At 57.0% G+C, this 23199-nt stretch overlaps 2 protein-coding genes across 7 annotated transcripts in view; one reads left to right on the top strand and one right to left on the bottom strand.

The window, feature by feature from the left end:
* The first annotated feature begins 2815 nt into the window (after nucleotides 1–2815).
* HRC (histidine rich calcium binding protein) lies at nucleotides 2816–7427 on the top strand. Its single transcript, XM_019978486.2, has 6 exons — nucleotides 2816–5513; nucleotides 5589–5659; nucleotides 6201–6269; nucleotides 6544–6598; nucleotides 7070–7106; nucleotides 7289–7427. The coding sequence occupies exons 1-6, from the start codon at nucleotides 3014–3016 to the stop codon at nucleotides 7323–7325; spliced, it is 2769 nt and encodes a 922-aa protein (XP_019834045.2). The 5' UTR covers nucleotides 2816–3013; the 3' UTR covers nucleotides 7326–7427.
* Nucleotides 7428–7527: 100 nt separating this feature from the next.
* The window catches only part of PPFIA3 (PTPRF interacting protein alpha 3), a 21766-nt gene continuing 6094 nt past the window's right edge, over nucleotides 7528–23199 (bottom strand). For 2 of the 6 annotated variants that reach the window (XM_070771440.1, XM_070771446.1), the window contains exons 5-29: nucleotides 22805–22879; nucleotides 22267–22341; nucleotides 21734–21955; nucleotides 20578–20724; nucleotides 20356–20490; nucleotides 19729–19812; nucleotides 19473–19604; nucleotides 18976–19038; nucleotides 18762–18841; nucleotides 18339–18483; nucleotides 17601–17794; nucleotides 16240–16462; nucleotides 15011–15174; nucleotides 14765–14892; nucleotides 13997–14090; nucleotides 13565–13646; nucleotides 12661–12861; nucleotides 11939–12001; nucleotides 11745–11771; nucleotides 10495–10670; nucleotides 9984–10081; nucleotides 9609–9784; nucleotides 9453–9521; nucleotides 9049–9220; nucleotides 7528–8461 (exon numbers count right to left, since the gene is read on the bottom strand). In XM_070771440.1, the coding sequence (XP_070627541.1) occupies nucleotides 8403–8461; nucleotides 9049–9220; nucleotides 9453–9521; nucleotides 9609–9784; nucleotides 9984–10081; nucleotides 10495–10670; nucleotides 11745–11771; nucleotides 11939–12001; nucleotides 12661–12861; nucleotides 13565–13646; nucleotides 13997–14090; nucleotides 14765–14892; nucleotides 15011–15174; nucleotides 16240–16462; nucleotides 17601–17794; nucleotides 18339–18483; nucleotides 18762–18841; nucleotides 18976–19038; nucleotides 19473–19604; nucleotides 19729–19812; nucleotides 20356–20490; nucleotides 20578–20724; nucleotides 21734–21955; nucleotides 22267–22341; nucleotides 22805–22879 (3084 nt within the window). In that variant the 3' untranslated portion in view covers nucleotides 7528–8402. The remainder of the gene's footprint in view (nucleotides 8462–9048; nucleotides 9221–9452; nucleotides 9522–9608; nucleotides 9785–9983; nucleotides 10082–10494; nucleotides 10671–11744; nucleotides 11772–11938; nucleotides 12002–12660; nucleotides 12862–13564; nucleotides 13647–13996; nucleotides 14091–14764; nucleotides 14893–15010; nucleotides 15175–16239; nucleotides 16463–17600; nucleotides 17795–18338; nucleotides 18484–18761; nucleotides 18842–18975; nucleotides 19039–19472; nucleotides 19605–19728; nucleotides 19813–20355; nucleotides 20491–20577; nucleotides 20725–21733; nucleotides 21956–22266; nucleotides 22342–22804; nucleotides 22880–23199) is intronic. The other 4 variants (XM_070771441.1, XM_070771442.1, XM_070771443.1 and 1 more) reach the window with 4 other exon arrangements.

Here is a 23199-nt window from a genome sequence, read left to right as displayed (position 1 = left end):
GGAGAGCACAGGGGATGCGTAGAGCGGGAGGCGGGGCCGAGGCTGGAACAGGACTCGGGGCAAGGGGTCAGGGACCAGAGAGAGGAGGTCAGGGACCAGAGAGAGGGGGACGGGGACCCAGGGAGAGGGGGACGGGGACCCAGGGAGAGGGGGACGGGGACCAGAGAGAGGGGGACGGGGACCAGAGAGAGGGGGACGGGGACCCAGGGAGAGGGGGACGGGGACCAGAGAGAGGGGGTCAGGGACCAGAGAGAGGGGGACAGGGACCCAGGGAGAGGGGGACAGGGACCCAGGGAGACCCAGGGAGAGGGGGATGCGGACCAGAGAGAGGGGCACAGGGACCAGAGAGAGGGGGACGGGGACCCAGGGAGAGGGGGACGGGGACCAGAGAGAGGGGGACGGGGACCCAGGGAGAGGGGGACGGGGACCCAGGGAGAGGGGGACGGGTACCCAGGGAGAGGGGGACGGGGACCAGAGAGAGGGGGACGGGGACCCAGGGAGAGGGGGACGGGGACCAGAGAGAGGGGGACGGGGACCAGAGAGAGGGGGTCAGGGACCAGAGAGAGGGGGACAGGGACCCAGGGAGAGGGGGACAGGGACCCAGGGAGACCCAGGGAGAGGGGGATGCGGACCAGAGAGAGGGGCACAGGGACCAGAGAGAGGGGGACGGGGACCCAGGGAGAGGGGGACGGGGACCAGAGAGAGGGGGACGGGGACCCAGGGAGAGGGGGACGGGGACCCAGGGAGAGGGGGACGGGTACCCAGGGAGAGGGGGACGGGGACCAGAGAGAGGGGGACGGGGACCCAGGGAGAGGGGGACGGGGACCAGAGAGAGGGGGACGGGGACCCAGGGAGAGGGGGACGGGGACCAGAGAGAGGGGGACGGGGACCAGAGAGAAGGGGACAGGGACCCAGGGAGAGGGGGACGGGGACCCAGGGAGAGGGGGACGGGGACCCAGGGAGAGGGGGACGGGGACCAGAGAGAGGAGGTCAGGGACCAGAGAGAGGGGGACAGGGACCCAGGGAGAGGGGGACGGGGACCCAGGGAGAGGGGGACTGGGACCCAGGGAGAGGGGGACGGGGACCAGAGAGAGGGGGACGGGGACCCAGGGAGAGGGGGACGGGGACCCAGGGAGAGGGGGACGGGGACCAGAGAGAGGGGGACGGGGACCAGAGAGAGGGGGACAGGGACCCAGGGAGACCCAGGGAGAGGGGGATGGGGACCCAGGGAGAGGGGGACAGGGACCCAGGGAGACCCAGGGAGAGGGGGACGGGGACCCAGGGAGAGGGGGACGGGGACCAGAGAGAGGGGGACAGGGACCCAGGGAGACCCAGGGAGAGGGGGACGGGGACCCAGGGAGAGGGGGACGGGGACCAGAGAGAGGGGGACAGGGACCCAGGGAGAGGAGGACAGGGACCAGAGAGAGGGGGACAGGGACCCAGGGAGAGGGGAACGGGGACCCAGGGAGAGGGGGACTGGGACCCAGGGAGAGGGGGACAAGGACCCAGGGAGAGGGGGACAAGGACCCAGGGAGAGGGGAACGGGGACCCAGGGAGAGGGGGACTGGGACCCAGGGAGAGGAGGACAAGGACCCAGGGAGAGGGGGACAAGGACCCAGGGAGAGGGGGACAAGGACCCAGGGAGAGGGGGACTGGGACCCAGGGAGAGGCGGACAAGGACCCAGGGAGAGGGGGACGGGGACCCAGGGAGAGGAGGACGGGGACCAGAGAGAAGGGGACAGGGACCCAGGGTGAGGGGGTCAGGGACCAGAGAGAGAGGGTCGGGGACCCAGGGAGAGGGGGACGGGGACCCAGAGAGTGAGAGACAGAGTCCAAGAGAGGGGGGACAGAGGTCAGAGAGAGGGGGACGGGGACACAGAGAGGAAATGCCAGCGATGAGGGAGGGGTCCACTGACTACACTGACGAAGTGTTGGGGGGAAACAAAGACTTAGGTGGGGGCAGAGAGTTGGATGGGTGGAGGGCTACACTGACCCGAGACAGTGAGAAAGGCTTGGCTAGGTGGATAGTGTGCACACAGACACACTCAAGAGTGAGAAGAAGGGGACAGAATCCTCAGGACGGGGGACAGGGGTCCTGAGAGAGCAGGTGAAGAAGGCTGGGACCCCAAAGAGCTGGAGCGGCAGTGCTGGGATGAGCAGTGGGAGGTGTGGGTAGGCAGACGGGCAGGGCCGCATGTCCCCTGCCAGCTCTCTGACAGGGACAGCTGTGGCCGCCTGGGTAACCTGAGCCCCCCGCCCCCCTGCGCCACATTTATAGCCCTGGCCTGGCCCCATCCCCTGCCCCCAGATCTGAGTCCCAGGGACAGGAGGTCACGGGTATGTGTGCTGCAGCAGAATGCCTCTCACCCCTCGCCAGGGCCTCCATTCTGGCATCCACCATCTCAGCAGAGCAGCCCATTCTGGCCGGAAACTCCCGGGAATCTAACCCTCCAGTCCTTCCTTGGCAGGGGTCTCTCCCTTCACATACATCCCACCTGCTCCCCTCCCCCGGGGTCCAGGCTCCCCGACACTGGCCAACTAAAAATCTAGCCATTGTCTTGGCAGCTGCCAAACATGAACGCATTGGCAGCCCAAAGTCAGAGACCCTCGACTCCTCTCTCCTGGCCAAAGAGAGACCCCTTCATCCACCCCCTTCCCAGCTGAGAGGAGGAGGTGCAGGAGGGGAGGGGCAGGAGGGGACTGACCCAGAATAACTCAGGGCCCAGAGTAAATTTAGCCACAGAAAGGGGAGGGGAGAGACCCTATTGGCTGGGAAGTGGGAGGGAGGGCCTGCGAGGGGGGTCAGGGGACTCTGAAGACAGCCTCAGAGGGGTGTCCAGGGCTGACTGTGAGGGCCAGAGGGCAGAGACGGGGAGGGACACAGCAAAGGAACGACACACGGAGCCAGAAAGGGAAGGAGCCCCAAAGGGACAAGGAGCCCAACATCCATCCTTGCAGCCACAGCCGCAGTGGGAGCCAGCCCTGGGAGCAGCTCTGCTGCCCGTCTGTCCCCATGGGCCTCTGCGGGCCATGGCTGCACACTTCTGTCCTCTGGGCCGCAGTGGCTAGCCTGCTCCTCCCCCCCGCCATGACCCAGCAGCTGAGAGGGGCTGGACCCGGCCCCAGCAACTGGGACGACCATGCAGGAGCTTCGGGGTCCTCAGAAGATGTTTCCGGCAAGTCTGACCACCACGGAGGCCATGGAGATGAGAACAGGGATGTTTCCACAGACAATGGGCACCATTTCCGGGGCCACGGAGACCACGGAGAAGAGGATGAAGATGTCTCCAGAGAATCTCAAGGCCATAGGTACCAAGGCCGCGAGGTGGGAGATGAGAACATCTCTGACGAGGAGGAGTACCCCGAGCATGCTCAGCAGGCCCACGGACACAGATGCCACGGAAATGAAGATGCAGATGATTCAGCTGAGCTCGGGGACCACTTGCCCAGCCACGGGAGCCAGAGCCATCAAGACGAGGAGGAGGAGGAAGTTGTGTCCAGTGAGCATCACCAACATCACATCGTCAGGCAGGCCCACCGAGGCCACAGAGAAGAGGAAGATGAAGACGAGGAAGAGGAGAATGTCTCCCCTGGGTATGGACAGCAGGTCCACAGACGCCAGGACCGCGGGGAGCAGAAGGACGGAAACGGCTCAGAGGAACACGACCGCGGCCATGGCCCCAGCCACAGACATGGGGGCCACAAAGATGACGATGATGGCGGTGATGCTGTCTCCACCGAGCACAGACATCAAGTCCACAGGCACCGAGATCATGGGGAGGAGGAGGAGGAGGAAGATGACTCAGAGGAACATCACCACCACCACAGCCCCAGCCACAGACACTGGGGCCACGAAGAAGAAGATGATGATGAAGATGATATTGTCTCCACTGAGCACAGACATCAAGTCCACAGGCACCGAAATCATGGGGAGGAGGAGGAGGAAGATGACTCAGAGGAACATCACCACCATCACAGCCCCAGCAACAGACACCGGGGCCACGAAGAAGAAGAAGATGATCATGAAGACGATATTGTCTCCACTGAGCACAGACATCAAGTCCACAGACACCGAGATCATGGGGAGGAGGAGGAGGAGGCTGTCTCAGAGGAACATCCCCACCATCACAGCCCCAGCTACAGACACCGGGGCCACGAAGAAGATGATGATGAAGATGAAGATGATGTTGTCTCCACCGAGCACAGACATCAAGTACACAGGCACCGAGATCATGGGGAGGAGGAGGATGAAGATGACTCAGAGGAACATCACCACCATCACAGCCCCAGCCACAGACACCGGGGCCACGAAGAAGAAGATGATGATGAAGATGATATTGTCTCCACTGAGCACAGACATCAAGTCCACAGGCACCGAAATCATGGGGAGGAGGAGGAGGAAGATGACTCAGAGGAACATCACCACCATCACAGCCCCAGCCACAGACACCGGGGCCACGAAGAAGAAGATGATGATGAAGATGATATTGTCTCCACTGAGCACAGACATCAAGTCCACAGGCACCAAGACCATGGGGAGGAGGAGGAGGAAGATGACTCAGAGGAACATCACCACCATCACAGCCCCAGCCATAGACACCAGGGCCACGAAGAAGAAGAAGATGATGAAGATGAAGATGATGTTGTCTCCACCGAGCACAGACATCAAGTCCACAGGCACCGAGATCATGGGGAGGAGGAGGATGAAGATGACTCAGAGGAACATCACCACCATCATGGTGGCAACAAGGAAGACGAGGATGAGGATCTGTCCACGGAACACTGGCACCAGGCCCCCAGACATACCCACCATGGCCTTGGAGATGAGGAGGAGGAGGAGGAGAAAGAGGAGATCACAGTCAAGTTCAGCCACCATGTTGCAAGCCCCCAACCCCAAGGCCACAAGAGCGCTAAGGAGGAGGACTTCCCAGAAGATTATAAAAAAGCAGTCCCTGGCCATGACCACCAAGGAGTCCCCAAGGAGGAAGATGAGGACATCCCTGCCAGGCTTGGCCACCAGGCTCCCAGCCACAGGCAGCAAGACCACAGAGATGAGGGGACTGGCCACAGAGGGTCCATCAAGGAAGAGATGAGCCCCCAGTCCCCAGAACATATCGGGGTGAAGGATAGAAGCCATTTAAGGGAGAGCGATTCTGAGGAGGACGAGGAAGAGAAGGAAGAGGATCACAGCTCCCATGAAGAAGCCAACGAAGGTTCAGAAGAGGGAGAAGACACCCGCCATGGCAGCCTGGATGACCAGGAGGATGAGGAAGATGAGGAGGAAGGGCATGGCCTCAGCCTGAGCCAGGAGGAGGAGGAAGAGGAGAAGGAGGAAAAGAGAGGAGAGAGAGCTAAGGTTTGGGTCCCACTGAACCAAGACCACCAGGAGGAAGACAAAGAGGAGGTGGGGCTCGAAGAAGATGAACTCCCCTTCACCATCATCCCCAACCCGCTGACCCGGAAGGAGGTGTCTGGAGGTGCCTCCAGTGAGGAGGAGAGTGGCGAGGACACGGGTGAGTGATCTGACTGGTTGGGGGTGGGGAGGAGCGGAGTCAGCCTGGGTCATTGCTGCCCTCTTGTCCCCACAGGTCAGCAGGATGCCCAGGAGTATGGGAACTACCAGCCAGGGTCCCTGTGTGGCTACTGCTCCTTCTGCAATGTATGTCTACAACCCAGATCCACCCACCAAGCTGTTTCTAGACTTTGTTCCAGGGCTCTGGTGTGCCTTGGGAGGGTCGTGAGCAAAGGAGAATCAGCGACAGTTCTGAGTGAACAAAGACACTTCTGGGGCTACCTGGGGGGCAGACTGGAGGCCAGGAGGCTGGGGAGGAGGCTGGGACAATGGTTCAAGAGTGGGAGGGTGAGGCCTGAGCTGCACTTGCAGACCCGAGGACAGGGAGGAGGGTGCAAGGCAGAGCCGGGGGGTGGGGGGGCAGGTGGTGGGACAGGACTGGAGACGGAGAGCAGGGAGGGAGGAGGTGAAGAGAGTATCCGAACGTCCAGCCCACAGTAACAAGGTGATGTCGCGGCACCTTGCAATAGGGAAATGAGAGGGTGGAAAGGAGGTTGGGGGAAGATAACTGAGCTCAGTGTTGGAGGTGAGGAGGCTGAGAAGTTGGGGAAACGTCCAGCCGGCAGGGTGGAGAACTGGTGGATGGCTCCCAAACATTTCCGTCTAACCTGGCTCCTCTGGTCCCCAGCGATGCACTGAATGTGAGAACTGTCACTGTGACGAGGAGAACATGGGAGAGCATTGCGACCAATGCCAGGTGAGACTTCTCCCAGACCCAAGGATCCCCCAGGCTCAGGATGGCCCGGGACCAGCTGAGCAACCCCAGCCCCAAATCCTGCCCTCTGCCGTCAAACCGACCTAACCCCTTACTCTTGATGTAGCCTGGACTCCAAACCCCATCCTACCTCTGACCTTAACCTCCACCTAGCTAGTCTCAGCAGCTAGTCTCCTGCCCTCGTAGTGCCCACGCCCCATCCTGACCCCGCCCCTGACCACCTTCTATTTCTCTCTCTCCGTGTCCTCACCCCCAGCACTGTCAGTTCTGCTACCTCTGCCCGCTGGTCTGCGAAACTCTCTGCTCCCCGGGTGAGCATGGGCGGGGCCCAGGAGGAACCCGGGTGAAGGGGCGGGGCCTAGTGGGGGCGGAGCCAACCCGAGGAGGGGACCGGAAGGCTGTAGGGCGTGGCTATGTGGGGAGGCGTGGCCCAGGCTGGGCGTCTTTGACAGGAATGGGAGGAGCACTGAGGGGTGGGGCCCGCACAGAGGGAAGGTTGGGGATAGATGCCAAAACTAAAGGGGTTAGGATTGCCTAGAGGATTGAGGGGCTAGCCGAGAACCGAGAGGGTGGGGCCAAAACAAGAATGGGGCTCCTGAAGAATGAGAACACCCAGAGCCGAGGGGAAGGAGTGGGCCCTTCAAAGGTGTCCCGGAAGAAGGAATTCATTTGGGAGAAGGAACCCAGAAAGGGGGGTGGAGTTAGTCCTGATCCTGGACTGAGTGAAAAGTGACCCCCAAATTAACCCGTGGTGTACCCCTCAAGCCTCTTCTCTCCCACAGGAAGCTACGTCGACTATTTCTCCTCGTCCCTGTACCAGTAAGTATGTGGAAGGGAAAGTTTGAGGGCTCCTTTAGAAAGGTGCTGTCCCGCTATGAATTACTAGACAACCCTGGGATTCTATTTCCCCCTTGGTGAAATGGGCAGGTTAAGGACCTCTAAGCGCCCTGGGGTGAGCTAGGGACACTTCGACTATCCAATCTCTGCGTCCTTCTCTCCAGAGCCCTGGCAGACATGCTGGAAACTCCGGAACCCTGACCCAGCCTCGTGGCTGCGGCGCAGACATACCTCCCTGGCCCTCCAACCCCTTTCCACGAGCCATATTTATTTCTCTGAATAAACGTGCTCCCCGAGACCTCACTGTCAGGCGTGGGGTCGTGGATTTGAGGGAGAAGGGGCCTGAACTCCTCGAGGTGTTTGGTTACTAGGTCCTGATAAATAAATCAGTCAACACGGGAGCTTTTTGAAACAGTTCTCTTTACCCGTGATCACTGAGTGACGCCTGGGGCAGGGAGGCCGACCAAGAGTCGGGGGCGAGGGCTCCCCCACCGTCCTTCCTCCCTCCACGCCACGTCGCCCAGTGGCATCGTGGAAAGAGGATTCTCCCATGCAAACCCCGGAGCCGGAGCGGAACGGGGAGCTCAGTTCTGCACCCCGTACCCCCGGGGCACGAACACGGCCACAGTACGGGGGGCGGAGGGGCCTCGGGGACACGAGACACTGGGGAGAGAGAGGGAGCCCCGCCCGCAGCTGACCCCAGGCACCAGCGACGGGACGCGGCGGGGCGGGGCTGAGTGGCACAAGGGGCGAGGCTTTTAGCAGCGAGTCCCCCCTCCCCTCCTTTCGGACGAAGAAGGAAGACTTGGGCCCCGCAATTGAGAAGAAAGAGGAGGGGTCAGCCTCTCCCCGCATGCGGCCCGGGAGGGAAGCCCCGCCCCCTTCCCGCGGGGAAAGGGCACCCATCTCCCATCGGAAACTGATCAATAAATTACAAAGTAGAGGATAGGGAGGCGGAAGTTTGGGGCGGGATTTCTTCCTGCCCTCTTCTTCCCCCCTCTCAGTCCAGTGCATGTGGTTTGGTCCAGGCCCAGTCCATTTGTGAGGCGGGGACCAGCATTCCCCGTTCGTCTGTACAGATGGTCCAGTCCGCGGCGCGAGCTCCCCAGTACACTCTCCCCGGCGAGACCATACTGTGGGCAGGAGGGGGAACAGCCCAGCCTCTGAAAGGTTCTTCCGTCCGAGTGAGGTCACCTGCATTGACGCCAGGCGTGAAGATCCACTGTGCCGCCCCGATCCCCAAGATCGCCCAGTACGGTCCTCACCTGGAAGCCTACACTAGCAGGAATAGGTCCGGACAGAAACGCCATCTGCCCGGGAACTCCCAGAAGTCTGGCCTGGAGGGAGAATGAGCATTGGTTCAGCAAAGCGCAAGCGCAAGCGCGCGCGCACGCACACACACACACACACACACACACACACACACACACACACACCCCGACACACACACACACACCCCCCTCACACACACACACACACCCCTCACACACACACACACACCCCTCACACACACACACCCCTCACACACACACACCCCTCACACACACACACACACCCCTGCCCAGTTCCTCCTCCACCTAAGCGTCCTCCCTTGGATTCTCCCTCCCGAGAAGCCAACGACTGCCTGACTCCCTCCAAGCCAGTTTCCATTCCTTTCTCAAAGCCTCCGATTCCTTCAAAATGCCCCAGGTGACACTGGACGAGTTCATTTCCCACCCTGGAAAACGGGGTATGCTGGGATTAATCCATTCCACACCCTAAGGAGGGAGTTGGCTTGTTGGAGCGGTCCATTTGTCGTGGGTGGGGAAAAAGGGACTAGACCATTTCAGAACTCGGGAAGGCTGCTGGAATGTGGAGATGGTCTCTCCCCCGACACCTAAGAAGGGGAGGGGAGCAGAGGCTGTCCCATTTGGTATCCGCCCACCTTCCGGCTGCAGCTTGCGGAGAGGGAGCCCGGGCGAGCCCAGAGCCCCTGCTGCGGCCGAACGAAAGTTGGGGGGCAACATCTCAGCTGAGTCGGGGGTTACGCCTCGGAGGTCCTTCTCTCGGAACATCTTCCGCCAGGATGGGGAGCGGCTGAAGGACTTGGCACTGTCCTAGGTATTAGGGGTGCAGCCAGCTGGTGAGGGACTAGGGCCGCGTTTGGACTCCGCTCCTCTTTTTGACCCCACCCCTCTCCGGCTCCCTTCGCTCATTTAGCCCCGCCCCTTCCCTGGCACCGCCTCCAACCGCGACTCCTTGGCCAATCAAGCCCCACCCCTTTAGCTGCGAGTCTAGAGGGGCGGCCGGGAGCGTGGAGTCCCCTACGCTTGCTGCTGCTGCGCCCACCTCATCCAGCCGCCTGTCTGTGCCCAAGGAAATGAGGTTGCTGAATTCCTTTTCCAAGAGCTGCCGGGCCTGCAGGGGAGAGGTGGGAGAGAGGCTGCAGCGTGCAGTCTGCAAGATGGGGATGCCCAGTGTGCCCCGGGCCCGGCGGCAGCTCACCTGTGCATTTTGCGTGGGGATCTGCAGAAGCAAGGCCAGGTCGGAGTAGTCGAAGGTCTCGTCCAGGGCGAGCAGTGCCCCGTGCACCCCGCTCTCCGTGAGGTTCGTGGCGAATTCCTTCAGGCCCAGCCCGGACACCCAACCCATGACCCGCTCATTGGACCACACCATCACGTCTGGGGATGGAAGGGACCCTCAGCTGCACCCTTCCTGGGGCCTGGTCCTTCATTTATCCTCTATCTCCAACCCCATTTCCTCTTCCTGTCTCCACCCCGTCTCCCCTGGCCTCCCTCCCCTTCCCTATTGATGCTTCCTCCAACCCTGTCCCAAACCCCTCCACATGGCTCCCAGCTGGACTCATACTTTTCTACTCACCTCGGATCTGGGTCTGACTCTCTTCCCGCCTCCGCTCCAAGTCCTTCCTGTCATAGTTGAGCCGTTTCAGACACATGATCCCATAATGCAGGCTCACCCTGAGTAGCAGAGATAGCAGAGTCACAGAAGAGCCCCACAACCCCAGTGACTGTTTTCCCTGTTGCTTGTGGTTTTCTGGGAGAGGCTGGGGAATTGCTCCACTGGATCTGTTCTATTGATTGCTGACCTTCCCAGGAGCAGGGATATTTTTTAAAAAGCAGTTCCTGTTAGCCAGCCTGTGAGGGGTATGGGGTCAGCTAGCCAAGCTGTCTCAGGACTTGGACTATTCCTACTGGGCCATCTTAATGGGTGGAAGGGGCACAGGAGTCTGGATTTCCTAACAATCCAGGCTAAAGGACCAAAGATAGTCCAAGATGAATTAATTCCCACATCACTGGTCCTATTTGCCAAAGACTCTCTAGAAGTGGGGGCCTCCCCCACTTGGACTGTCGCCACTGGCCAGGCAACTCACCTGTGAAAGCTGTCCACCATCTTGAGCTGGCCCCGGAGTTCCTTCTTGTTAAGATGATCTAACATTCGGGCATCCACCAGCGACTCCATGAAGTAGCTGCGGTACTGGGGCAGCCCCAAGCTGGGCAGCCAGTCGTTCCCCACCCATTCGTGGTTCATGTCGCCATATGCCAGGATCTGGGGCCATGGGCAGGTGGGGGAGCAGTCAGGCCTTCTGACCCCTTCCCATGTGTGTATGAAAGGGTATAGTACCACCCTCTCTCTCCCAAATCCAAGGTTGTTCTTTCTCTATCCCGTAGCAGGACAATGGCCAGTCTCTGCTCAGGACAACGGGCAATCCAAAACTGTTTCCTTCTCCTTCATACTGACAACACAGGCCCTTGTCTACTCAAAGCATCATTATCACTTGCGAACTTGCTGAAATTGCAGAATCTCAGACCCTAGGCTACTGAATCGAAATCCTCATTCTCACAAGAGCCTCAGGTGATCTGAACAGTATATCTAAGTACTAGTCTAGCATCGTCCCCAACTCAAAACAACTGATCAGTCCAATATCACTATTCCTCCAAGTCCGCACAACAGATTCTTCCAGCGTAGCTCCCTCCCCAACAAAGGATAACGGATTCATCTACCACTCTTGCGCTGTCCGAGAAATTCTAGCCCGATGCTACAATCTGGCCCAGGACAATATTCTGGATCCACCCCCAAGTCCTTCACTCCTCCCAGCATGAGCAAACAATCCATACCTTGGGCTGTTGGAAACAAAGACCCAACATAGCTCCTGTACTCAGGTGAGTTCATACCTCTCGCCCTCTTGAGAATAAAATGTACTTCCTTCTACCCAACTTCTTCTCAGCCTGATGTACCCTGCCCACCCGCAACTCGGCCCCAAATGCTTTCCCTTTTGCCCCAGTACAAAGTGAGGGGAACAGCCTCACTTCCCTCTGCCGTAGGGCAAAGAGCCACTCAGCGTTTCCCTCTAGTTACAGCAATGAAACAGCCCCTGGAGCCCGCGCAACCGACCATAGTGGGATGACCCGCGCACCACTGGCAATGGAACAGTCGGGCTTCTACACGGACCCCACCAAGTCACAGTGACAGCCCAGAGCAGAGCTCCGCGCAGCGCCCCCCCGCGGTGAGGATGGAATGCTCCGGCGAGGGGCGGGGCGGGGCGGGGCTCGGAGAAGGAGGGGCGTCCATGCAGCGTGCACAGCCTGTTCATGCGCCCACAGCCCGCCCCGCGCCCCCTACCTGCTCCCAGCTGATCTCCTTGGTCTCCTGACCAGTTAGTGGGAAGAGGGGAGAGAAGGGGTGGGTTAAGGGGCAGGCGGAGGAGGGCGGGAAGGACGAACGGACGGACAGACAGCCACAGACTCACCCGCCACCCGGCCCCTGCCCAGGGAAAGTTAGTGCCACCCCCAAGGCCACGGGCAGGGGGCACTCACAGGCTTGGTCGTCGCGGTAAGGGACTCCATCTCCTCGTGTGTCATCCACACATTTCCTGTGGACTGAGGGGTGAGAGGTGTTATGGAGGTTGGGAAAGAGCTTCTGGACAGGGGAGGGGAAGAGAGTCGTGCTCCTGGAGGAGCCGAATTAAGCATGGGAACACATCATTTTCTGTATGGAACAAAATGATAAAATGTTAGAAGGCAGTAAATGCCATGGGGTAAAAAAAAAAAATAGGTGTTCATGTATGATGGAGCTGGGGACTAGTTTAGCTGTTGAGTTAGGGAGGCCTCTTGGAGGTGGTGACATTTGAGCTGAGACCTCAGGGATGAGTAGGAGCCAGCCTTGGAGGTAAAAAAGAGGGAGGGGTGCTCCAAGAAAAGGGAGCAGCAAATGTCAAGGAGCAGAGTAGAAAAGGAGCTGGGAAAGGGGCCCCTCATCATGGGACTTGCAGAGAACCATATGAATTTGGGTTTTTTTTCCGGGATAGGATCCTTCTGCTGCGGTGTGTAAGACAGACAGAGGGTTGGAAGTAGAGGGGAGGCAGAGAGACCTGAAGGGTGTCCCACTCTCAGAGATAATCCAGTGAGAGACTGTGCGGAGCAGGGTATATCTGACAAGACAGAGCTAGAATGAGCGGACTCAGGACTGGCTACTCTGAGGACAGTACTCTGAGGATTGGCTACTCCAGCAGGGGCTGGGATTGGCTCTGGACACTCACGGTGCGAGAGGAGGCAGGAGCAGAGGGTGAGGTGAGTGAGACCATCTCCTGGATGGCAAGGCGCAGCTTGAGCCGGTGCAGTGGGTTGCTGATGCCGATCTCACGCTGGATCTCCGTGTCTGACAAGTTGGCCATGATGGCACCACTCTTGACATTGGCCCGGCAGGCGGCCACATACCATGCAGGCATGCCTACCCACAGCTGGACCAGAGGGAGAAAGTGAGGAAGGGGTGGAAATGAGACAGAGAGACAGAGATATATCACAGGAGAAATGGGAGAAGGACAGAAAGAAAGGGGGAGAGGGAGACAGAGAGGTGGGGAAAGGCAAGTGGGGGAGAAACAGAAAGACATGAGAAAATTGGCAGTGAGGCAAAGACATCAAGAGTCAGAGGGAAACACAAAGAGACGAAGGACAGTCAGAGAAGGGTGAGCCCAGAGTCAGAAGGGAGAGAGGGATGGGGAGAGACAGAGATGAGAGGCAGAGAGGCGGAGAGAAAGCAGCAAAGCACATTGAGAGAGAGAGACATGGGAAGAAGTACGGGGAATGACAAAAACAGAGAGATGAGGAGAGGCAGAAAAATAGAGAAAGAGAATCCCAGAGACAGAGGCATGGGAAGACACAGAGAGAGAGACAATAGAGAAAGAGAATCCCAGAGACAGAGGCATGGGAAGACACAGAGAGAGACAATAGGGGCAAGATGGGCATGGTGAGGGGCGAGGGGAGAAGGAATAAAAAGCAACAGGAAGGTCCACAAGAAACCTGACCCCTCCCAGGACCTCACCCCCCAGCTCCCTTCCCCGACACCTCTGGGCCAGGAGGATGGCACAGGGTCAGCCAGCCCTGACCATGGGATTCTCAGAGGGATTGGGGATGAAGATTCAGGACATTTCTGGACCCCAGTACCTCTAGCCAGGAGACCACAGTGGGCCCATCCCAGGCAGCAAAAGGCAGGCCCTGACGGCAGGCCTCTTCCAGAAGTTCATGCCTGAAGAGAGAGGGCCATGGCAGGAGGTCTCAGGGGTAGATACACCTAGCCCTCTCAGATAGCTCCCTTCACCAACTGCTCCCCGGCCCCATCCACAAAAACAACTTTTATGAATGTAGAAAACGTGGCAGAAGGTAAAAGAACACAAATACTGTGGTTCTTTATAATCCCCCTCCCCCAGCACACATGTACACACACACCAAACAAATGAAAAGAGGAGGGAAAAAAACCCCAACCCTCTAGGAGTTCCCAAATTTCCAAGCACGCTCAGGATCTTGGACGCCCCCTCCTAGAATTTTCTTACTTATGACCAACCCTCCCCCGCACACACACCACACATCCACACTCACTTCCTCTTGTTCCTCCGGTCCTTATCTCCTGGGCCCGTCAGCTTGGCTAGCCCCAGAGGGTCAGTGGCCAGTGTCTCGTCTGAGGGTGTTCCAGCTGGAGGCAGGGAGGGGCCAAAATTTGGAGAGTCTCAGAGGGGAGGCAGAATCTTTGATGCTGGGGGGTTGAGAAGGATGCCAGGAAAGCAGAGGCCCAGAGGGATTAGTAAATGAGGCCACACAGAGGGAGTGATAAAACCACACAGGAAGCAATGCCACCTCCTAGGCAAAGAATTGGAGAAACCCCCCAAATAGAGCTGATGCACTGGGCTGGCCTTGGTAAAGGTGGCAGTGCTATGCTGCTAAGTTCTTAACAACTGGCTCCCTGGGGACGAAGAGGTATTTCCTGATTGGTAGTATTTGCCAGTTTCCATGGTGTAAATAATCCCACCAATTTCAGGCTACCGAATGTGATGTCAAAGCAGCTCATAAAATTCCTGAAAATTTGACTAACTTGGATTTCACAAGTCAGACAAGCAAGCTCCTCTCTATTAAAAAAAACAAAAACAAAAACAAAAAAAAACAGGTAAATGAAATAAATTCATTTGTCCAACCATCACTCAGGCAGGCGTCAGAGTACCCTTCTTGCCCCTTCTCCCCTCGACTTCTGCCAAGGTTCCAGTGCTCAAAATGCATTACCAAATGATTGTGGACAGGACTGTATGTCAAGTGAATATGTAAAGGAGGAGGAAGGAAGGAATAAAGAAAGGGAGAGGAAATCAGGGGACTCACCCAGAGAAGAGCTGTCCCGACCTGGTGGTCCCATTCTCCCCTTCTCCTTCTTGCCAAAGAGACGGCCTATGGACGACTTGATGCTCTTCTTCTTGGGAGCTTTGTGCAGGGAATCTGGGGTGCCCTCACTGGGTGAGCAGGACAGAGTGAAGGTAGATCCCATCTGGTAGGTTCCAAGTCTTTGTCCACTCCCATCTCCTCCTCCCAAGCAAGTCCCTCCCTGTCTCATCCCTTATTCTTACTGACCTTCCTCGTGATGGCCCTCCATCCTCCAGGGATCCCGCCTGCAGTGCCAAGGCTTGTGTCATTCTCTCAAGGCGGGCAGAGCGAGGAGTGGGAGGTGGGGTGTCTCCTGGGATTGCCGGCCCCTCCCCTCGGGGAGCCACAGCTTCCTCCTTAGGGACATGATTCTGTAGACAGGCAGAGTTGCTACTGAGTCAGAGGGATCATGTTGGGGGCTCCTCATTAGTTGGGAGGTATACCAGGTGTCTAGGATACCCCTGATTTGGACTATCACTTCTAAAGATAGGCTAGATTAAGTGGGAGTGAATTGCAGAAATATAAAGGCAATAACTTCAGTCCCCCTGGAGCTTGATGAGCCCATATTTCTACTACCTTAGCTTCTGGTGTCAGGAGTGGGATCTGCTCAGTTTCAAGAAAATCTAATGACTTACAAGTTCTGAAAATAGGAAAGCTGAGTTTAAGGCAATAAAACAGGGTTATAGCTCTTGTGCCTGCCTCTAAGGTCAATTCTGGGGCCATTATAATAGTTCTCAAATGTACATTTAGTCACAGAATATATATATTCTGTATCCAGTGGTTAAGTGGTTAAGACTTGGTCCTCTCACTGCTGGAGCCCAGGGTCTGATCCCTGGTTGGAGAACTAAAATCCAGAAAGCTGCATGACATGGCCAAAAAATTAAAAATAAAAATCCTATGCAGAAATTTAACGCATAAAATAGGTAAAAGTAGATCAGGTCTGACTAAAGTACAAGTTAGGGTTCAGGAATCTAGTGACTCAGCCTCCCCTTTGCCCCCTTTTTTAAATTTTGAGAATTATTTATTTTTAGCTGCACTGGGTCTTCATTGCTATGCATATGCTTTCTCTGCTTGCAGTGAGCACAGGCTGCTCTTTAGCTGCAGTGCACGGGCTTCTCATTGTAGTGGTTTCTCTTGTGGCGCATGGGCTCTAGGGCACAGGCTCAATAGTGGTGCATGGGCTTAGCCTCCCCCCAGCATGTGAAATCTTCCTGGAGAAGGGATCGAATCTGTGTTCCCTGCACTGGCAGGCAAATTCCCAACCACTGGACCACCAGGGAAGTCCTCCTTTGCCCTCTGAGTTGAGCTTTTAGGGGAAGCTAAGGTTGCTATCATTGGTGTGATGATTATCGTTGCTGTTTGTTAGAGAGCCCTGTTTATGACCTCCCACCACCACCACCATCACCACCAAGCTGAGGAGACTTAAGAATACTCACAGCTTTGTCGGTGCCCTCACGGGCAGGGCTAGGGGGTGCCAGACGGGGTGTTGAGTGGCCAGAGCTGGGAGGGGAGGGGCTGGCGAGGGTAGAGGTGGTGAGGGAGGGGGGCAGTGAGCAGCTGCTGCGGTAGCGGCCCAGTGAGTCCAAGCCGGAGCCTGACACCCGGCTCTCCAGCTCTTCTGCCCTTTGTTCTGTTGTCTCCTTCTCCTCTTGGATTAACCTGAGGAGAGAAATGGGGAGACGGGATGAGAGGACTGAGGCAGGCAACAGGAGAGGGAGCCTGGGGGGACTTCCCTGGTGGTCCAGAAGTTAAGACTCCATGCTTCCAATGCAGAGGATGCAGGTTCAATCCCTGGTTGGGGAACTAAGATCCCACATGCTGCACTGCACGTCCAAAAGGAGGAGTCTGGGGATCCTGATGGACCAGGAAGGCTTGGTGGAGCAAAAATAATTCTGGGGAAGGCACAGTGAGGTCTTGGTGGATCCCTGATGGCCTCACAGGTTCAAAGGGAGTCAAGGGATCATGTTAGGCTCTGGAGGTCGTGGAAAGATTAGGGATGACAGGATGACCAGAGTGTGCCTCAGGATGACCCTGATGATGACCAAGTGGCTCTGGAAAATCATAAATGGATGACCATGGGCAAGAGGTCAAGTTCTAAGGAGGATACAAAGAGCAAGCTCATAATAAGAGAAGGCTGAGATCAGGGACTCTGAAGTCAATCTGGGATCTGGGAAGGTCATAGAGACATTTGGTGAGAGTCAATATCTCCAGTCAGAATGAGTTGGAATGGAAGATGGTGGTCAGGTTGATATGTTTGCTGGGGCCCATGCAAAGTGTGTTATCAGAGAATTGCTAAGTAGGGCAATTGCTGGGGAATCCAAGTAGACTTTACGTGATGGGGGAGTCTTAATAAACTGAGGATTTTTGTTATATCAGGTAGAAGTTCTTGTTATCTAGAGTCGAGGTTCTTGAGGTGTTTTGGATTGGGGACCTCGTGTAGAGATTCTTAGGGTACTGGGAGTCTCTGGGTAATGGCTGCTTGAAGTCATGAAAGCTGTGATATAATGGAGGACTCTTGATGGACTGGATTGTGATTTTTGGTATCTGAGGATGCAGTCTTGGGTATTTTGGGAAATTGTGAGTACTGTTTGGGGTGGGGAGGTGTATAATGTATAAGTAGCACATAGGAGACTTCTGGGTATTTCCTCAGACTATTCCAGAATAGTGTTGGGCTGGGAGAACTCCTTGAGGATGATTAGGAAAGGAGTTGGGCTTAGGTATTCAGATCAGTCTCCAGAGCCAGAGGGGCTGTGGGCTTAGTTCAGGCAGGACGAGAAAGAACTGGGCCAGTGCTCACTTGATCTCTTTGTTGATGGCCTCCAGCTGCTCCTGAAGCATGATGGCCAGTGTCTGAACATCTGCCTGCCCACTGGGGGACAGGAGCTCAGCTCCAAACATCCCCTCGGCCTCCTCTTCATCTGAGCCATCCAGCTCGCCAGGGAATGGAGGTGGCATGGACCCCGCAGGGGCAGACCTCTCCCACTCCTGTCTCTGTGTGGAGACAGAAGGATGGCAGGTGGACAGGAGCCAAAGGCAGATGCTGTGTCTTCCCTCACTGCTCCGGACCCTTCCCACCCTCCGTGACCCTGCCCTCATCCGTTGACACTAACTGCCCTCACCCTGTGATCCAGTCCCCACAGTTTCCCCAGCCCACCTTTCTCTCTTGGTGGGGCCCTTTTTTGACCCCCCCTGACACCCCCCACAACCTCCCCTGAGTCCACTGTTTCTTTTGACACAGCTCACTTCTTTTCTTCACTTAGCCCCATCCATTCTAGGATTCTACACCTTGCACATCATCTCCCCCAAAACCCTCTTCCCAGCCCATCATTCCTCTAAAGTTCTCACCAGGCAGCAGGACATCCACGCGAGGAGACATCAAGGCAAGTGGGGATGATGAAAGAAGAGAAGACAGTGTGGGCCCAGGAAGCCTTACTTCTCCACTAGTCCCCACCCAGAGCCCTGCATACTGGGAACCACCTCCTACTGCTGCCCTCCCAGGCCCTGCTCAGTCCAGGCCCCAGAAGTGGCTGCTGACCTTAGAGGGCTCATCCTTGACCCCTGACCAGCGGCCCCTCTTGCTTGCCCGGCCACTGCCAGCCCCATAGGGGTCCAGATGGGCACCAGAAGGTAAGGTGGGTGCCTGAGAGTAACGGAGCTCCAGGGCACTGCCAGGGAGAGATCTGTGGGCATGGAGAGGGTGGAGACCAAGGGGTCAGGAAAAGGAAATAGAGGTCAGTGGTCATGTGGAAGGGCTTGGGGTCAGAGGACTGGAAGAAGGATCTTATGTTAAAAGTCAGGAAAAAAGGGTCTGGGGCCAGAGATCATGAAATCAGGGGTCAAAAATAAGAGGGGCCAGTGGAAGTCTCAGGAGGACAGGGAGGGGAATCGGGAGACTTGGGAAGCAGAAGGGATGTGCTTGGCCAAGGGGGCCCCATGGGCACAGGAAAGTTACTGTCACCTGGAGTAGGACGACGGTGGCCTCCCCCGAAGCTGGTCAATCTCCATCTGCATCCGCTCCATCTCAGCCAGGAGCTGCTCCTGGGGGAGGAGGTTGGAGAGGCCAGGTCAGAATCTGCCCCCTTCTGAGATCGGTCCCTCCCAGCCGGGCTGATTCCAGCCCCAGTAAAGCCTGCTCCATTTCTCTGGCCCTCACCCCCCACGCTCCTCCCTACCTTGTTGAGCAGCAGCTCATCCTGAAGCTTCTTCATGTTGGCAATCTCCTCGCTTAGTGAGTTCTGTAGGGAGACAGGGGTGCAGTGAGGGGCCAGAACCTGGAAGAAGCCTCCAGTGCACAGAGGCAGGCCTGAGGGGACCCCAAGGGGAATGGGTGGATTGGAATGGTGAGCTAGAGGGTTGTGGAGTGAAGATGCTGCTGAAGAGGGGAAGTCCCTAGGAGCCCAGAATTCAGCATCCTGTGTAATTTCAGCAGATTCAGAGTTTGAGGGCCCATAGGGCTATAGGCTTGGGGAAACGCCAAGAATTCAGGGTATAGGTGCCCCAGAATTCAGCTCTAGGGTGTTCAGGTGAAATAGTGCTGGTCCCAGCAATAGAGCAGTCTGTCAGATTCGAATTCCGGATGCCTAGATTTGAGGAGATCTCAGATAATGGTTTGGGGAAAGGTCTGGGCCCCCAAGATTCCAGTTTATGGGAGTCCTAGATTGGGGCGCACCTTCTCCTCCAGGGCCCCCATGCGCTCCTTGAGGTGAAGCTGCAGTCGTTCGTTGGACTCGCTCAGCAGCTTGTCCACTGTCTCGGACAGCCGCTTATTGTGGTCATCGTTCATCTTCTCCCGCTGCCGGGCCTGCCCAGAGGAGAGCAGGGCACAGGTGCTGGAACCCTGAGCGCTGCCCCTGCTCCCAGCTCCCACCCACTTCAGCCCACCTTCTCATCTAAGGCTCATCCCCCAAGCCTCAAAGCCCCCTCACCCGCTGCAGCTCCTGGTTCTTCTCCTCCAACTGGGCCTCCAGCTGCCGAAGCCGCTCCTCAAAATTCCCATGACGTTCCTCAGCCTGGAAGGTGGAACCCATGGCATCTGACTGTTCCACTAGGACCCGTTCAGGCCCCAGGCCCCACCTCCTCCAAGGCTGGCTTCCAGGCCCCGCCCCTGGAGCTCTAGGCTCCTGTCCAACAAAACTCCAAACCTTGCACTTGAGTCTCAAGCCCTGCCCTCTTCTATAAGCTCTGTCCCCTTCTCAGTTCAGGTCCCACCCATCCTTTTAGTCCAAACTAGAAAACACTCCTGAGTCGGGAAGATCCCCCGGAGGAGGAAATGGCAATCCACTCCAGTATTCTTGCCTGGAGAATCCCATGGACAGAGGAACCTGGCGGGCGCTACAGTCCACAGGGCGACTTAGCAGAGAACACCACCTTCCACCAAACCTCTAGGCCTTTCCCCCATTCTAAGTCACGTCCCTTTCTAGATCCCAGGCCCTGCCTTTTCCATCTGAATTCAGGCTGTAGGTCTTCAACCCCTCCAGCCTCTAGGCCCCGCCTCCCCTAAGCCCCACCCCTTCGCCCCAGAGACTCAAAGCCCCGCCCCAGGTCTCCCTCACTTTATTGAGAGCCGCCACGCGCTGGGCCAGCTGGGCCTCAATTTCTGGCAAGGTCTCTGCTTTCTGCAGTGTCTGCTGGAGCTTCTGCTTGGCGTCGTCCAGCCACTCGGCCAGCTGACGGCTCTTCTCTTCACTCTGGGGGACACAGACAAGGGAAAGGGAGGAGCTTGGTCACATGGGCCACAGCCTCGCCCCTCCGCCCCTCCCCGGCCGTGCCCTCACCTGTCGGTACAATGACTCCTTGCTGGCCAACTCGTTTTCCAACTTGTCGTTGGCGTCGTGCAGAGAGGTGGCCTCGCGCTGGGCACTCAAGTAGCGCTTCTCTAGGGTTGTGATCCGTTCCTCCATATCCTCCCGCTGTGCCAGCGCCTGCAGAGGTGACAAAGGACCGCGTGGACTACAGCTCCCACTAGGTCCTGTGGGTAGCCTAGGCTTAGAACCTCAATTCAGGCACCCCAGGGTACACTGGGAAATGAAGTCCCCTGCCATCTGGGGGTCAGAAAGATGGAACCACACCTGCCAAGAGCTCCTGAGAATAGCCAACATTACATTGCCTGCCCTCTGCCACCTGACAGATAAAATGGCGGTGCAGCACCTCCCATAAACTTCTGGGACAGTACTAGCTTATCATACGGATGACCTAAGGCCCAGGGGATGGAAAGTCTCCACTCTTCTTGGCCCACTCAAAAACCCAAGTCTTATATTTTTCAGCAACTTCTGGCACAACTCAGATTTAGAATCACAGAGCAAATGCCCTAGGGTCTCACAGAAAACAAATGTCCTTTCCATCTGGGAGGCAAAATCTCCCAAGACCTCCCAGGGTAGCACAGGTTTATAAAACCAGAGAAGGTGTTCCAGGGTATCGTGGGGGATGAACATCTGCCTGGAGGCCGGTGTGGTGAGACCACACTTCCTAATAAGCCCTCGGGCCATCCACACTTCAAATCCGAGGTAAAAGCCCCAGTGGATGATGAAAGCAAAAGTGCTCTCTCTTCTTTCTCATTCAGTGCTTTAAAGAATCCATGCCCTACATTTCTCAGCAGTCCCTGCAGCGTGGGAGTTGAGATCAAGGAGCGTCAGCCAGGATGGGGTGAAATACAGCCAATGGAGTTCAGCTAAGAGGTGGGAAAGAATTTCCCAGCGGTAACATAAAAACTACGACCAGATACTGGGTGACTACCATGTATGTGCCATGTACCAACTCTCTGACAAGGGCCATAAATCCCATTTTACAGGTGAGGAAACAAGCTCAGAGAGAAGAATCCGCACACCTTGTGGACTGAATCCAGGTTCATGAGTTCTGTGACTATGGGTAGAAGGGAACAGGGAGGGTTGGGGGGAGGGACAGAGGGCAGCCCAGCAGGGGCTCCGGCCTCACCTCCTTGAGGTCGCGCTGGAGCTTGGCGTTAGCTTCCTCGGCCTTACCCAGCTCGCGGTGGGCGGTGCCCAGCTCCTCCTCCAGCTGGCTCATCTGGCGGCACAACACCGCCAAGCGCTCCCGCAGCTGGCACACCTCCGCCCGCTGCCGCTCCAGGGCCTCCTCCAGCTCCGCCGTGCGCCGGTTCGAATCCCCACCAGGACCCAGGCCATTGGCAAGAGTCTGGAATGGGGACAGTGAGGAAGGAAAGCACAGAACTCAGATCAGGTAACAGAGATAGAATGCAAAGAGAAAGCTGATAGGGGTGAGGGGGAATCAAAGATCAGTTAAGGGCCATGGAGATCACAAATTTAGCTAGCTGACCTGAATCAGAGGTCAAAGGTCAGCAAGAGTCTGAGGGATTCAGATGGACTAGGGTCTGTGAGAATCATACCAAACATTAAAGGGACCATCGCAAAGTCACGGGGCTGAGTAGGACCACAGGGGTGGGGGCCAGTGAAGAGCAAAGAGAGGGAAAGATGTCCACCTCTTACCTGCCCATCCCCATCCTTGCCGGGCTCCTCTAGCCCCGACCGGCGCCTAGACAGCTGCTCTCGAAGGCTCAGAGTCTGGCAACAGGAAAGGGAGATCAGAGTGAAGGGGGTCCTAGAATCCCTGTTTTACTTCCCACTGGCTCTGGTCCTGCTGGGCCTACCCTTATTCCATAGTCTACCCTTCGGCCCTGTGTCCTTGTCTCTCCTTAGCCACCCACCAGAGAGGAAGCCACCCTTAATCTTAACCTTAGCCTCCTTGTGCCCAGACTTACCCCACCCAACCATTTCCTCCGAAGTCAGTTCTTTCCCTTAGCCGCCCCCAGCCCTGGTTCTAACCCTAGTCTCACTGTCACAGAGCGGTACTCTACTCCCCTTAGTCCTGCCCAGTGAATTTCACCTTAGGAACCTGGTTCTCCACAGTCCAACCCTATTGGTCCTGTGCCCTAGTCCTGTCCCCAGTAGATTCTAGGACCCATCCAATCAGCTCCACCCCATTGGTAGTTCATTAGTCCCGCCTCCTTCTTGGCTACACCCCCACCTCCTGATTGCTCAGCTCCAGTTCTTCCTCTAGCACTGCCACCCGCTCCAGCGCCATTCGCAGCCGCTCTCGGACCTGAGGATGGGGGCAAGACCAAGTGAGATGGAGATCAGACCTGATCAAGGACAGCTGATGCAGAACACCTTGGGATGGACCTGATAGGATGACATTATCATTCCTCTATTTATAATAGGTGTGCAGCCCCAACCAGCTAGCAAGGCAGCTTCACCCCCTGGTATACCCCTATCCTATTACTTTTTTCCATTATCAGGTCTCAGTCAGCAGTAGTCTGTTTCAATCAATTTCAAGACAGTCAACATTCTTCCCACTTGGGCTATTTCCAACCAATCACAGCCAGAATTTCTGCCATTCAGGACAGCCCAGCCGACCACAGG

Source organism: Bos indicus, chromosome 18 (genome assembly GCF_029378745.1).
Source record: "Bos indicus isolate NIAB-ARS_2022 breed Sahiwal x Tharparkar chromosome 18, NIAB-ARS_B.indTharparkar_mat_pri_1.0, whole genome shotgun sequence".
Classification (NCBI taxonomy): Eukaryota; Metazoa; Chordata; class Mammalia; order Artiodactyla; family Bovidae; genus Bos; species Bos indicus.
This window is presented reverse-complemented; position numbering and strand designations above follow the sequence as displayed.

Excerpts from the sequence above, each read along its gene's own strand:
- HRC (XM_019978486.2), top strand. The coding sequence starts at position 3,014 with ATGGGCCTCTGCGGGCCATGGCTGCACACTTCTGTCCTCTGGGCCGCA. Across the intron at positions 5,514-5,588 it reads GGAGAGTGGCGAGGACACGG|GTCAGCAGGATGCCCAGGAG; the intron begins GTGAGTGATCTG and ends TTGTCCCCACAG. Across the intron at positions 5,660-6,200 it reads GCTACTGCTCCTTCTGCAAT|CGATGCACTGAATGTGAGAA; the intron begins GTATGTCTACAA and ends TCTGGTCCCCAG.